This window comes from Oncorhynchus nerka, linkage group LG4 (assembly GCF_034236695.1).
Source record: "Oncorhynchus nerka isolate Pitt River linkage group LG4, Oner_Uvic_2.0, whole genome shotgun sequence".
NCBI lineage: Eukaryota > Metazoa > Chordata > Actinopteri > Salmoniformes > Salmonidae > Oncorhynchus > Oncorhynchus nerka.
In genome coordinates, this window is record NC_088399.1 from 90,618,582 (window position 1) to 90,634,235 (window position 15,654).

Consider the following 15,654-nt stretch of genomic DNA (forward strand, 5'->3'; position numbering starts at 1 on the left):
AAGCACTGATCGAAAAGTATAGTGTACCATGGTGGAAGCACTCCAGACTCTCATATAATTTAATATGGCATGCATTCACTTTGACTTGTATATGTGAAGAGCAACTGAATCTAGGCCCCCCGAATCCCTTGAATCAGGAAGTGAACACGGAATGACAGTGAGATTGCAACGAGAAGTATTTCAAACCAGAGGCCTCATTTATAAACATTTGCTTTGTTTTTACACTCACATTTTAGCATACAATCAGTTCTTACAATGAGAGGAAACAACATGATGTCAAAGTTAAAATCCCAATGTTGGCGTGGAGTAGTACAGGTGTAGTATAGTAGGTTGATTGGGCTCAAGGTCATGGCAGAGGGCATAGAGACCAATAGTGATGACAGAAGGGTCAGTATTCACAAAACTACAGGAAAAACTAAAGGCAATTATTGAACAGGGTTTATTGAGTTCAGCGATATAGCTGCTTAATGACTCGGAATATCCCTTTCATTGGAAGGGCCAAACAGCCAGATGCTTGTGAACAGATTTAGCAATAATCTGACATTGCATATCAGAACAAGGTAAGATAAATTATATTTGGACTAATATGGACAATTTTGTTAAGTTTATTTACAAGCCAAGATAATTAGATGACAAGACAATCCATTCCAGCGTGTCTTTTGAACAGGATTGTAACCTGCAGCTTTGAAATCACCATAGCTATGGCTTCGTTTACACAAGCAGACAAATTCTGATGTTTTTGCCAAACTATTGGGAAAAGACGTGATTTGATTGGTCAAAAGACCAATCATTTTTTGGGGGGTGGAAATCTGAATTGGTCTGTGTAAATGCAGCTATTGTGCCAGTATTGTGGTGTTAAAACTGTGTTTGGGAACAGTGCTAAGGAACAATCTACATTTATGTATAAAGAAAACATGTATTGCATAATATATGTTACTAATAACTGATACAGAGTATTATTTAATCTGTTGTAGGTTTCAAAGGTTCATTCCAAAAGGCCAAAGTTTATTGATTGAAGGTGTGTGGTTATCAATGATGAATAACTTATCATGGCCCATGGATAAATTAAAAGAGCTTTCCTATTCAGTCCGTCTCACTATGAAACATCAAGAAATTGACACATTCTGCAATTGGTTACCAACAGTAGTTTATTGAGATTTGAGTTTGATCCAACTGTCATTCTCCAAATTGAGTAATTCTGCAACACAATTCTGACACATGAGAATACAGTGACTTGATGAATAATGGGAATGAATAGTATCCTAATTGTTTTGTACTTATTCCCAAAGTAGACACCACTTAGTAACCACTGGCAGGAATATCAATCCACTTCAGATATATTTGACCTAATAGATTTTTACTTTAACTGCTGGCTCCCCATAGAGATGCACTCAGAGCCACTGGGGCCAAAAGGGGGTAAGCCAGTGCTCTGGCTCAGTGTCTGTGTATCGGACAGACCACATCATATTCCACTACAGGCATCACAGGGTAGAGCGCCACCGAGGGTCACAGGGGTTTGAGGTCCTCTGAGAGCAGCCACAAATAGACAAACGATTAGATATTTTGGCGGTCCCCTATTACCCGATGACCTGCAGGGCTCCCCTCCACCGGCAGTCCGTTCATACTGCTGCAAGGTAAATGACAACTAATAGTATCATTGATTTCTCTTGGCAGGCTATAAAGTTCTCACCAACCCAGGCCAACGGGCTGCTTTTTGCTTTGTTTTCATTTAATCAGCTGTGGAGTTCTGGGCTGGGTATCCTATGGTTTACTAAGAAGATAAAGAGATTGACAATGAGCACAGGATTGTATCAAACGTCCAAATATTTTGTTCTAAAATGTCTGTTTATGTGCATATTATTTCCCCAATGAAAGGTAAGTTTACTTACTTTTAGATTGAGTTTTAACTTATTTTTTTCCCACCAGAGGCCTCCTGATTTAAACTTACAAAGACCACTGCATTCTGATTCATATCATTTACATATTTTTGGGGGGTGATCATTTTCTCTGTAACTAGTCAATTATTTAATTTGATATTGTATTACCTAATGATCATTCAATTAGGACTAGTGGTTATCATTAGTCCTTGATTAGCAAGTGATATAATGATTATTAAAGAGACGAATCAGCAGTTGAAACAATGAGTGTTTTTCCCGCCTGTTTCATTAAAACGCTGAGGGATGGGTCTGGACATTTTTTTAACCACTCTCAAATTCATACAGAGCTATGGATGCAAGGACTGACAATCCATGATATCAACATTATAGTTTTAACCATTTGAGGCTGTATAGTGTTAACGTTTGATTTGTTTAAAAAACATTAGGAGCAAAACAAGCTTATTATTTTGGGTTCTGACAGTTGAACTAAGCTCATGAGGCATTTATAAAAGTTATATTCTTCAAGGATCAATGGGTACATATCCTTAATTTAGAAATACCAAAATGGATGTAGGAATGTCAGGTTTCCCCTTTTATATCATCGTCATCATCAATTCTGCTTTATAATAAACATTGATTGTCCATGTATTATTGACCTCACCATACACTTCATCTTGACATTCCATTTTCTGCTTTTTAACATAATTTTCCCCATTAATTAGCAAAACCCGCGTGAAGATGGGAGATTGGAACTTCCTGGGTGGGATCTTGGAGGAAGTGCATATCCACTCCACCATGGTGGGAAAGATCTGGCTGACCATCCTGTTCATCTTCCGGATGCTGGTGCTTGGCGTCGCTGCAGAGGACGTGTGGAACGACGAGCAGACCGACTTCATCTGCAACACCGAACAGCCAGGGTGCCGTAACGTGTGCTACGACCGAGCCTTCCCCATCTCACTCATCCGCTACTGGGTGCTGCAGGTCATCTTCGTCTCCTCACCCTCTCTGGTTTACATGGGCCACGCCATCTACCAGCTGCGAGCTCTGGAGAAGACGCGCCACACTAACAGGGCAGCATTGCGTCGGGAGCTGGAGGCAGTGGAGCTGATCGAGGTGCGGAGACGCATCGAGAGGGAGATGAGACAGCTGGATCTGGGGAAGCTCAACAAGGCCCCGCTGAGAGGGTCGCTGCTACAGACTTATGTGGCCCACATCGTCACCCGCTCTGTGGTGGAGGTGGGCTTCATGATGGGCCAGTACCTCCTCTACGGCCATCACCTGGACACTTTGTTTAAGTGCGAGAGGGAGCCGTGCCCAAATGTGGTGGACTGCTTTGTCTCCAGGCCCACGGAAAAGACTGTCTTCATGATGTTCATGCAGGGCATCGCTGCAGTCTCCCTCTTCCTCAGCCTGTTGGAGATCACGCACCTGAGCTACAGGAAGCTTAAGAAGGGCCTCCTGGCCTACCACCCACACCTGAAGGATGACTACTACCGTAGCAAATCCAAAAGAAACTCTGACGTCAAACAAGTTAACATGGGGGGAACCTCTGGGGGGTGCAAGCCTGTTATCCATAGCGGACCCAGTGGGTACACACTCCTGATAGAGAAACAGGGCAACGGACCGACGCATTCCCTCCTCAATGCCTCCTCTGCCTTTGTTCCTATTCAGGTGGACCCTGGTGTCAAGCCATGTACAGACAGTCACGATACAGCCAGTAAGGAGGCAGTGCCAAGTCCTGAGCACAACAGCAACTCAAAGAACATCAACCGTGAGACGACACGCTCTGCCCTTGTGGACAAGAAGGATGAGCCAGAGGATCTTGTCGTGCATCCTCTTCCCCACCATGTAGATCCTCTCACCCACCGCATGGACTTCACAGGGTCACGGGGTTCTGAGTACCCCACCCTACCCGTGCTACCCTTGATGGATGCCTCCTCATGCCCGACCCTTTCGGTCATTGCAAGAAAACCACGGAGGGTCAGTGCCCCCTGGAACTGTTCCACTGTGGTGGAGGGGAATGGCTCAGACAGTGGGGACTCCTTCCCTGGGACTATAAGCATGAAGCCACGCTGTAGCTTTGCTGCCAGCCGAGCCAGGGCCTTCTCTAAGCCGGACATCAAGAGACTCAGCAGGCCCCAGAGCCAAGACTCAATAGAACTGAGCTCAGTGTCTCAGCACAGCCGCGATGGCAACAGCCCTCCCAACCGCCGAATGTCACTGGCAAGTAACGGCAGCAGCAGGCGAGCTCCAGGCGACCTGCAGATCTAAGGTTTATTACCTTATCTCATCATGTCACAAGAAACTGTTACGATGTTGGGGCTTCCGAGTGGCGCAGCGGTCATTACAGACCCTGGTTCAATTCCACGCTGTATCACAACAAGCCGTGATTGGGAGTCCCATAGGGTGGCGCACAATTGGCCCAGCGCTGTCCGGGTTAGGGGAAGTTTTGGTTGGGGTAGGCCGTCACTGTAAATAAGAATTTTTTTCTTAACCAACTTGCCTAATTAATTAAAGGTTAAATAGAAAAATAGGCTATGCTTCAGGGTACACTGTTACTGTGTTAGCTAAGTGTGCCCTGAAGTGTAGCCTAAGAAATTATATTATTCCATAGAATTGCAGTTCTTGAGACAGTGATGTTTTTCTGTCAGTGAAGTTGAGTACACAGTATTACCGTTAAGATAAACTGCTCTGAGCCCAGGCCACAATGCATTTTGTCAGAGTCTGGTTTTATGCACCAAGTTTGCACCTGTTATTTTCAGAAGAGAAAAAGCAAAGCAGAACTTTGCAATGGAAAACACGTAGTAAATCTAGATCAAAAAGACTGACATTGTTGATAGGTCTGTTTTAGTTTAAAGGACTTTCATTGCATTGCTTACAGCAATGAACCAAGAGCAATGGAAAGCAGAATCAGAAAATCTATATCCTTTAGGCTGTAATTCGCAATTACGTAACACAAAACTCAATGACATTCATTGGAAAGAATGTGTTAACGAGGAAAAAGTTTCAAAGCATGATTTCCTCAATATTGTATTTAAGGTATTGTACTTTTAAAAAGCACAATAACCAAGTGAATTTGACTTTACAATTTAAATTAGTGGCTGGAGTTCACTAGCTACCAATCTAATCAGAGGACATTTTCCCAGTGACAATCTATTTGAGTATCAGCCCAATTGACAGTTTCTTTACTCATGATATAGGCTACTGGCCAACTTTATTTAAACTATCCAATAAACAAAGCAACAGCTTATTTCAGTTCAACTATAATTGAACTACTACAACAATGTAGTCTTTGGCTAAACCAGTTACATAATATTTTCAACTCGTTCTGTTTTCTTTCAGGTCGGGATACTGCAGATGTCCTCCATCCTGAAAAAGCGTTGATATTGTGGCAAAGCCCACTAATCATGACAATATAAATTATACATTTTGATTGGGACTGATCTTGAACAGGCCTATTGCTTATATGAAGCTGTACTTTGTTTTTTTACTAAACACTACATCATACATTGATTTGTATATTCACAATTGTATAATCATTTTACTTGATAAAATAAAGTACTACTATTCTTGAATTACTAATGAGATGATATTTTAACATAATTAGTTTACAGAGATATAAAATTATAAATCCAAACCGCAAGAGGCAAGAAAATTGGCTTTGAACGCTAAGCCCATACTAGACCAGAAGTAGTAGGCCTGTTGTCACGGTGACCCTGTGTGTGTGGCATTTAAATGAATAGGCAAGGATCAGTTGAGAATTCCATCTAAAGATACATCAACACAATAACTTTGCATGAAGAATATTTGCTGAAAATAGTATTTATTGACTTGAAATTGGAGAGAAACAGTTGACGCTTTAGATTGAACAAGTGCCTGTACACAGAAAATACTACTTAACAAAAATATTGCTTTTGCAATTAACAGTTTTTCCCCCCATCCTTGGGTATAGTGTCATTATACTACTAAGAAATAACAAAAAAAAGTGCCTTTTTTCTCTCAAAACAGTGGACAAAAAGAACAATTCAACCAGCTCCGCTACTCTGCTGCTCCATCCTCGGGTGCTGGTTCATACTGCAGAAGCTGTAAAACAATGTACCGGGATTAGATATTTTTGGGGTATTTAGGAGTGGTTTCCCCGGATACAGATTAAGCCTAGTTCTGGGCAACAAAAAAAAAAAAACAAGATCAATGGAGAATCTAAACTTAATCTGGTTCCAGGAAACAAAGCCTTGAATTTAGGAAAAAATGTCAATTCTCTCTGACCCTGTTTCTGAGGTCTTTGTTTTCCTCCATGAGCAGATCCCACTTCTGCTGTAGCTCAGTTAGCTCCAGACGGAGGGCCTCCGTGTCTCCTGGCTCAGCACCAGCCACACCAAGGTGATGCTTTAGAAAGCTGGGGTTAGGTGAAGGCTAATTGAGATGGGGAGACAGAGGAGAGCTGCTGGTGCATAGAATGGAAAGTGGTGTAAATCAGGGTTTGAACCCATATCACCAGAGCACCACCACTCCGGCCAGCCACTGTACACCATAAACTCTCTTTAACAAAGGCCCAGTGCAGTCAAAAAATGTGATTTTCCTGTGTTTTATATATTTCCACACTATGAGGTTGGCATAATGCTGTGAAATTAGAATAATGAGAATGCCCTTTTAGTGTAAGAGCTGTTTGAAAAGGCCACCTGAGATTTCAGCCTGTTTTGGTGGGGTGGAGTTTTGGCCTGCCTGGTGACATCACCAGGCGGTAAATTAGCTAATAGACCAATAAGAAAAAGAGCCTTTAAAAAGACATCACATGAACAACTACAATTTTAGACGAGGCTACTGTAACGTACACAAAGTCTACACTTGATCGCTTTGCACCAGGGGGGGGGGCAGTATTCATCAGATTTCAGGCAAGGTATTCTCTCTGCCCAACTCTATGAGTGACTAGCTGAATCAGCAAGCAACATCTGCACCAACGGGATCAGTTGAGACGGTGGTCATGGTTGTCATCATATTGGAATATTAATCAAAACAAGACAAAAGGATACTCCAAAGCATTATTAGGTTTATCTGGCTCCTCGTACAGGGCGACCAACACTGCAAAAAGCAATACAATTGTTATGGATATTGGTTGTGATATGAGTCAAAAGTTTTGTTATAGACCAGGGGTGTCAAACAGGTTTGGCCCTTGGGGGCCGCATTCATTCTTCAACAAGGTCCCATAGGGCCTCACTGAATACGTGTTATACTTCCTCACCGTGAAAAATAGCACAAAAAAAAAAAAGAGTAATCATCGATGTTTGTATTCGATGCTCCCCGACTGTCTAGTTTTCATTTCGGTGATTATAGCAAGCTGAACGAAGTCAAGAAACGGTATGAATTTAGGTGTATTAAAATGTATACACCGTTTCAATTTGTTTTTTTGGTGTATTTTTGTCATGGGCGATAGGTAGCCTCGTGGTTAAAGGGAAAACATTTTTAATGTCTACTTCATTGTCTTTTTTTTACTACAAAACATAGAACTACGCTATTTTCACTTATGTTAATGTTGAGGTGGTGCTGGAGATTATGAATGAGAAATACATGTTTTTTCAATTACATCAACTAATTTGTATACAATTAGTATTGCCTACTAATGATTGGTCCAAAAATCACCCGATACACACCGATGATGTCATTGTAAACACTTATCTACCATTTTCACATATGTTGATGTTGGGGTGGTGCTGGAGTACCTATGGCGTTGAACATTTTTGAAGTTTCCCTTTAAGAGCATTTCGGCCAGTAACCAAATGGCCACTGGTTCGAATCCCTGAGCCGACTAGGTGACAAATCTGGCGATGTGCCCTGGAGCAAGGCACTTAACCCTAATTGCTCCTGTAAGTTGATCTGGATAAGATGTTATGCTAAATGACTCAAATGTAAATCTAAAATGTTAAAGTGTATTGAGTTTTTTTGTAACAAATTCACGTGCGGCCCATATTGGACACCCTTGCCTATGTTTGACACCCCTGCTATAGACTATGCAAGTGGTTAGGATTTGGAATCAAAATGATGAACATTTATTCACAAAATCTAAGTATACCGCATGATAAACTTGAGACTTTATGCATATTAAAAGAAACGTTGCCAGTAATGTTCTTCAATTTCTGAAAGAGGCCTACCATTGGTGAGACTGTCAAGAACTCCAGCTTTTTCTAGATACCTTCGAAATTGTTCTCTCTTGGACTCTGAAGCCTGTGAAATCAACAATGATGAGAAGAATCAAAAGACTAACAAAACATTTTTTTGCATAGGCTATTTAAAGCTGTAGCTAGATAACTCTAATTCAGTTAATTTTGAAAGTTTCCAGACAGGTAAGCAGAATACAAATATATATATATATGCCTGATTGACCATAAACTTTGAAAACAAATAGTTTAACTAGCACAAACACACAGCTGATTCCAATAAAGGAGAGTTACCCTAGATACAAAGTCATCAATGAATGCAGTTAGTTAGCTAACTTAGTTTACAAAGTAACACGTGAAAACATAGGACATGAAAGAAATATCTTCAAACCACTGTTCATTGAAGAACAGTTTCGTATACTTACTCTGTAATGGGCCATTATGCGAACAGATATGTAGCGTTAGGATGATTAAAAATTTGTAAACTAGCTAGCTAATCAACGCAACAGCCGACAAGACCCAGAGCCCGACTGCAAACAAAGCAATTTCTCCCACAGTGGTGCGGTTGCTACAACGACAACAAAACAATTATCTGAACTGTGAATTATGGGATAAAATGTCAATGATTGATGATGTTCTAATATGAAGATGGACTTTTCTATACGCTGTCGGTTACTTCACTATTTGCTATTCAATAAATGAAACTGAAACTGAGCTACTTGTGTAAAAGGTAAAACCCCCTAGCTATATATTTGGCGCCATCTCATGGCCATGTAGTGAAACAGCGTTTGCCTGGAGCACCAATGAGATTGAGGGAACGGGGAAAATACAGTTCATGGCGGAAATGAGACGAAACAGACAAATTGACGCTCGTCACAGCCACAAAGTAAAAAATAAAAATAAATCCTAAATCGAAAAAATGTATGAAAACAAAAATTTGCTTTTAGGTCTTAATTTAATTTTAGGCATAATGTTAGTAGTGTGATTAGGGTTAGTGCTAAACTTGCACTTGATATACGATTTTAGGCTATGAATGAGAAAGTGAATTTGTCATTTCCAAACGTTTAACTCAGTTTTATGCTGCTTTGCGATCTATTAACAGCAAGGTTTGCATTAAAATAGGCTCAATAATTATTTTTTTTATGATACATTTGTCGATGTTCAATTCATTCGCACATAACGTATTAACAAAAGCAATCACAGCGAAAGTTGATACATGTATATATAAACTATGAGCAGCACTTTGTTAAATTTTATCGAATCAGTTAATGTTTTCTTGCTCAAACTGCGACCAACACTTGTCAAAGTCAGACACATTTCTGTCAAAACACAGGGATGTCGATTCGCACAGGACTAGTATTATCAGAGGATTTTTGAGTTAGCCGAAAAAAAAAGAAGTTAGGTTATTCTGTCTGGAATATAATCATAACAGTTGTCCTGAGTGGCGCCCTATCCCCTATACCGGGTGGGCAATTCCAGTCCTCGAGGTCCTGATTGGTGTCACAGTTTTTCAACCCAGCCTCAGACAACACACCTGACTCTAATAATCACCTAATCATGATCTTCAGTTTAGAATGCAATTTGATTAATCAGCTGTGTTTGTTAGGGATGGAGAAACAGTGTGACACCAATCAGGCCCTCAGGGACTGGAGTTGTCCACCCCTGCCCTATATAGTGAACTACTTTTGACCAGGCCCTGGTCCAGTCAAAAAAGTAACAAAGACAAACCCCTCTAAACAGAGGAGAGTGCCCTATTTTGAATGACATAAAAATCTGAAACTGTAGGCTGTATAGCCTTCTCAATGTTTGCCATGGGTAGTGCAACATCTAACTGTCCTAATAGTCTCACTTGAGCATCAATGACACGATCAAAGCCGCCGTACCCCTGAAGATCATCTCATAGTCCACCTGACCAGGCAAATCCCAGATTTGGAAATTGACGAAAGAGCTACTGGAGATGTCAACATTGTAGATTTTGTTGGTGCTCTCCAAGAACAGGGTCTCGTTTGGCGACATCTTGTGGAATACAACCTGGATAGTGGAGCACAATAGACAAAGCAAATTTATGCTTGATCCGAAAATGTGGTCGGAGGCTTCGTGTAGCGGGTGTGACGCAATTGCGAATCTGCCAGAGACACGCAGTGGCCAAATCAAACTCTGTATATCATGGCCTCTTACATTCTGTGGAGGGCACCGTATAGCTCCGCATTGACATGATTGGTTGACGGTAGGTGGGGGCGGTAAATCCTGCAAGGCTATACCAGCTGTGTATCTGCGAGGTGTTGACTAGAGAGAAAATGCCAATCAATATCCGAGTGGGTACGTTCGCTATATAACGCAACATTCTTTATGACAAAACCATCAGAAGAGTTGAAATAGAAATGGAAACCCATTTCACTTGTATTTTTTTTGCATATTTTATCATATTTGCATGAAAATCTGTCATTAATTCGATGGAAACCTAGATAAAAATTAAGTTTCCATCCAGTTTTATGCGAGTAAAGACATACCATATAAAAATGACAGCGATGACAGTGATGGATGACAGTGATGGAAACAGGAAGTTACGATACAATTTTACAAATGCCAACAGATCATTTTTTTCAGTGAACATGGTGGGATCTTTTTGTGTCGGTAAGATTAATTATGCCAGTGGAAAGGCCTTTATGTGCAAATATTGATATAATAATCATAATATTGAAGTAAATCTACCCCCACAGCCTACCTGTACTGTATCTTGGCTAGAGAACACGTGCCAAGACCAAAGTGGGCACATTTGCTTTTTAACACAACAGTTTTTGTGACGAAACAATTAATAGAGTTGAAAATGCGATGGAAACAAATTGAACTTTAGATTATTATTCCGTATGTGAAAACTTAAGTGAAAAGGTACATTTTGTGTGCACTATGTCATCACTCACAGATTTTTATCTACAGAAAGTAAAATTGGTGGGAACACACCACTGGGGGGAAAATGTCTATATTTTCTTAATGCAGATTTTAGAATATTCACATGAAAATCTGTCACCAATCAGATGGAAACCTAGCTAGTGTTACTCTACCCGTAACTTTGTCTCAACATTGGTGACCTTACTCTATGTACAGTTGAAGTCGGAAGTTTACATATACCTTAGCCAAATACATTTAAACTCAGTTTTTCACAATTCCTGACATTTAATCTCAGTAAAAATTCCCTGTCTTGGGTCAGTTAGGATCACCACTTTATTTTAAGAATGTGAAATGTCAGAATAATAGTAGAGAGAATGATTTATTTCAGCTTTTATTTCTTTCATCACATTCCCAGTGGGTCAGAAGATTACATACACTCAATTAGTATTCGGTAGCATTGCCTTTAAATTGTTTAACTTGGGTCAAACATTTCGGGTAGCCTTTCACAAGCTTCCCACAATAAGTTGGGTGAATTTTGGCCCATTCCTCCTGACAGAGCTGGTGTAACTGAGTCAGGTTTGTTGTCCTTAAGCCATTTTACTACAAATTTGGAAGTATGCTTGGGGTCATTGTCCATTTGGAAGACCCATTTGCAACCAAGCTTTAACTTCCTGACTGATGTCTTGAGATGTTGCTTCAATATATCCACGTAATTTTATTTCCTCATGATGCCATCTATTTTGTGAAGTGCACCAGTCCCTCCTGCAGCAAAGCACCCACACAATAGGATACTGCCACCCGTGCTTCACGGTTGGGGTGGTGTTCTTTTTTTTCATCAAACCAGAGGACATTTCTCCAAAAAGTACGATATTTGTCCCCATGTGCAGTTGTAAACCGTAGTCTGGCTTTTTTATTGTGGTTTTGGAGCAGTGGCTTCATCCATGCTGAGCGGCCTTTCAGGTTATGTCGATATAGGACTCGTTTTACTGTGGATGTAGATAGTTTTGTACCTGTTTCCTCTAGCATCTTCACAAGGTCCTTTGCTGTTGTTCTGGGACTGATTTGCACTTTTTGCACCAAAGTACCTTCATCTCTAGGAGACAGAAAGCATCTCCTTCCTGAGTGGTATGACGGCTGCGTGATCCCATGGTGTTTATACTTGCATAGTATTGTTTGCACAGATGAACGTGGTACCTTCAGGTGTTTGGAAATTGCTCCCAAGGATGAACCAGACTTGTGGAGGTCTACAATTTTGTTTCTGAGGTCTTGGCTAATTTCTTTTGATTTTTCTATGATGTAAAGCAAAGAGGCACTGAGTTTAAAGGTAGGCATTGACGTACATCCACAGGTACACCTCCAATGGGTAACGATGCTTCGTGGGTGTCAGTTGTCTTTGTGTGCAGAGGGTCCCTGGTTCAAGGGGTGAGGGGACGGGCGAAAGTTATACTGTTACATATGGGACTCCCGAGTGGCGCAGCAGTCTAAGGCACTGCATCTCAGTGCTTGAGGCGTCACTACAGACACCCTGGTTCGAATCCAGGCTGTATCACAACCGGCTGTGATTGGAAGTCCAATAGGGCGGGGTGTAGGCCGTCATTGTAAATAAGAATGTGTTCTTAACTGTCTTGTCTGGTTAAATGTTAGATTTCAAAAAGCTTACTTTTAAGATGTTCAAAATTAATGAGCTAGTTGCTTGCTAGAGTTTCTCAGGGACCAGCAGTTTCTTGTGACCGCAGAGAATGTAATCTGGTGAGTAAATCGGTAAGGAATCCTAATTGAGTCTGAATGAATGACAACACAACGTTTTTCCCCTTTATTTAACCAGGTAAGCTTATTGAGAACAAGTTCTCATTTGCAATTGCGTCCTGGCCAAGATAAAGCATAGCAGTTCGACACATACAACAACACAGAGTTACACATGAAATGAACAAAACATTGTCAATAATACAGTAGAAAAAAATAAAACAAAGTCTATATAAAGTGAGTGGTGGTGGTGCAAAAGGAGCAAAATAAATAAATACAGTATGGGGATGAGGTAGATGGGCTATGAACAGGTGCAGTGATCTGTGAGCTGCTCTGACAGCTGGTCTTAAAGCTAGTGAGGGAGATGGGAATCTCCAGCTTCAGTGGTTTTTGCAGTTCGTTCCAGTCAGTGGCAGCAGAGAACTGGAAGGAAAGGCGACCAAAGGAGGAATTGGCTTTGGGGGGTGACCAGTGAGATATACCTGCTGGAGCGAGTGCTATGAGTGGGTGCTGCTATGGTGACCAGCGAGCTGAGATAGGGTGGGGCTTTACCTAGCAGAGACTTGTAGATAACCTGTAGCCAGTGGGTTTGGCGACGAGTATGAAGCGAGGGCCAGCCAACGAGAGCATATAGTGGTGAGTAGTGTATGGTGCTTTGGTGGCAAAACGGATGGCACTGTGATAGACTACATCCAGTTTGCTATTTTATAGATGACATCGCCGAAGTCAAGGATCGGTAGGATGGTCAGTTTTACGAGGGTATGTTTGGCAGCATGAGTGAAGGAAGCTTTGTTGCGAAAAGTGAAGCCGATTCTAGATTTCAGTTTTGATTGGAGATGCTTAATGTGAGTCTGGAAGGAGAGTTTACAATCTAGCCAGACACCTAGGTAAGTCAGAGCCGTCCAGAGTAGTGATGCTGGATGGGCGGGCAGGTGCGGGCAATGATCGGTTGAATAGCATGCATTTAGTTTTTATTTGCTTTTAAGAGCAGTTGGAGGCCACGGAAGGAGAGTTGTATGGCATTGAAGCTCGTCTGGAGGTTAGTTAACACAGTGTCCAAAGAAGGAAGTATACAGAATGGTGTCGTCTGTGTAGAGGTGGATCAGAGAATCACCAGCAGCAAGAGTGACATCATTGAAAGTAAAGCCTTATGGTAGTTCACTGCTTCAGTTTTTACCCAATCAGCTTCATATCAATTAATATTAGTGCGACATACAGCCTGGTCCCAGATCTGTTTGTGCTCTTGGCAACTCCATTGGTCATGGTCAAGCAAAACATGACATGTCAATTGAGAGTTGACACGATAGTAAAGACTGACACTCATTCACTCAGGCTAACATAAAGCAGGGACGAAGAGATGAGTGGTCTGTGATCCAGAAGTAGCCTATACAGGAGCCTATGGAGTTCTGTTCGTGTTTGACTTTTTCACAAGTCAAAAGCAGCTTCTACAGTGACAACATTGACATGTTGGCTAAAGAAACAAGTTTCAAGTTAACGAAAAGCTCAGTAAAGTTTTGTTTGTCTGTGCAATTTCCATTTACTTATGGAAGCCCGATTGACTAGAGGATATACATAAGGTTATCCTTGAAAGTTGAGGAGGGCCTGATGCAAAGAGCACATTGGATTCAAATGATATGTTTAGGCAATCTGTATCTCATAATAATGACTTACTGTCTCATAATGATGACTTACTGTCTCATAACTATTACTTACTGTCTCATAATAATGACTTACTGTCTCATAATGATGACTTACTGTCTCATAATAATGACTTACTGTCTCATAATGATGACTTACTGTCTCATAATAATGACTTACTGTCTCATAATGATGACTTACTGTCTCATAATAATGACTTACTGTCTGGTAATGATGACTTACTGTCTCATAATAATGACTTACTGTCTCATAATGATGACTTACTGTCTCATAATAATGACTTACTGTCTCATAATAATGACATACTGTCTGGTAATGATGACTTACTGTCTCATAATAATGACATACTGTCTCATAACTATTACTTACTGTCTCATAATGATGACTTACTGTCTCATAATGATGACATACTGTCTCATAATGATGACTTACTGTCTCATAATGATGACTTACTGTCTCATAATAATGACATACTGTCTCATAATAATGACATACTGTCTCATAATAATGACTTACTGTCTCATAATAATGACTTACTGTCTCATAATAATGACTTACTGTCTCATAATGATGACTTACTGTCTCATAATGATGACTTACTGTCTCATAATAATGACATACTGTCTCATAATAATGACATACTGTCTCATAATAATGACTTACTGTCTCATAATAATGACATACTGTCTCATAATGATGACTTGCTGTCTCATAATGATGACTGACTGTCTCATAATAATGACTTACTGTATCATAATAATGACTTACTGTCTCATAATAATGACTTACTGTCTCATAATGATGACTTACTGTCTCATAATAATGACTTACTGTCTGGTAATGATGAGTTACTGAATCATAATAATGACTTACTGTCTGGTAATGATGAGTTACTGTCTCATAATAATGACATACTGTCTCATAATAATGACATATTGTCTCAATAATGACTTACTGTCTCATAATAATGACTTACTGTCTGGTAATGATGACTTACTGTATCATAATAATGACTTACTGTCTCATAATAATGACATACTGTCTCATAATAATGACATATTGTCTCAATAATGACTTACTGTCTCATAATGATGACTTACTGTCTCATAATAATGACTTACTGTCTTATAACTATTACTTACTGTCTCATAATAATGACTTACTGTCTCATAATAATGACTTACTGTCTCATAATAATGACTTACTATCTCATAATAATGACTTACTGTCTGGTAATGATGAGTTACTGTCTCATTATAACGACTTACTGTCTTATAACTATTACTTACTATCTCATAATGATGACTTACTGTCTGGTAATGATGACTTACTGT

General features: G+C 40.3%; 1 protein-coding gene and 1 pseudogene across 1 annotated transcript; one reads left to right on the top strand and one right to left on the bottom strand.

Moving 5' to 3' along the window:
* The first annotated feature begins 1,646 nt into the window (after positions 1-1,646).
* Positions 1,647-5,391, top strand: LOC115118406 (gap junction alpha-9 protein-like; annotated as a pseudogene).
* A 292-nt stretch (positions 5,392-5,683) lies between these two features.
* LOC115118407 (c-Myc-binding protein-like) lies at positions 5,684-8,757 on the bottom strand. The gene is made up of 5 exons (XM_029646999.2): positions 8,455-8,757; positions 8,024-8,096; positions 6,908-6,956; positions 6,144-6,273; positions 5,684-5,960 (listed from the first exon to the last, which is right to left on the bottom strand). The coding sequence occupies exons 1-5, from the start codon at positions 8,467-8,469 to the stop codon at positions 5,916-5,918; spliced, it is 312 nt and encodes a 103-aa protein (XP_029502859.1). The 5' UTR covers positions 8,470-8,757; the 3' UTR covers positions 5,684-5,915.
* Between the last annotated feature and the right edge of the window lie 6,897 nt (positions 8,758-15,654).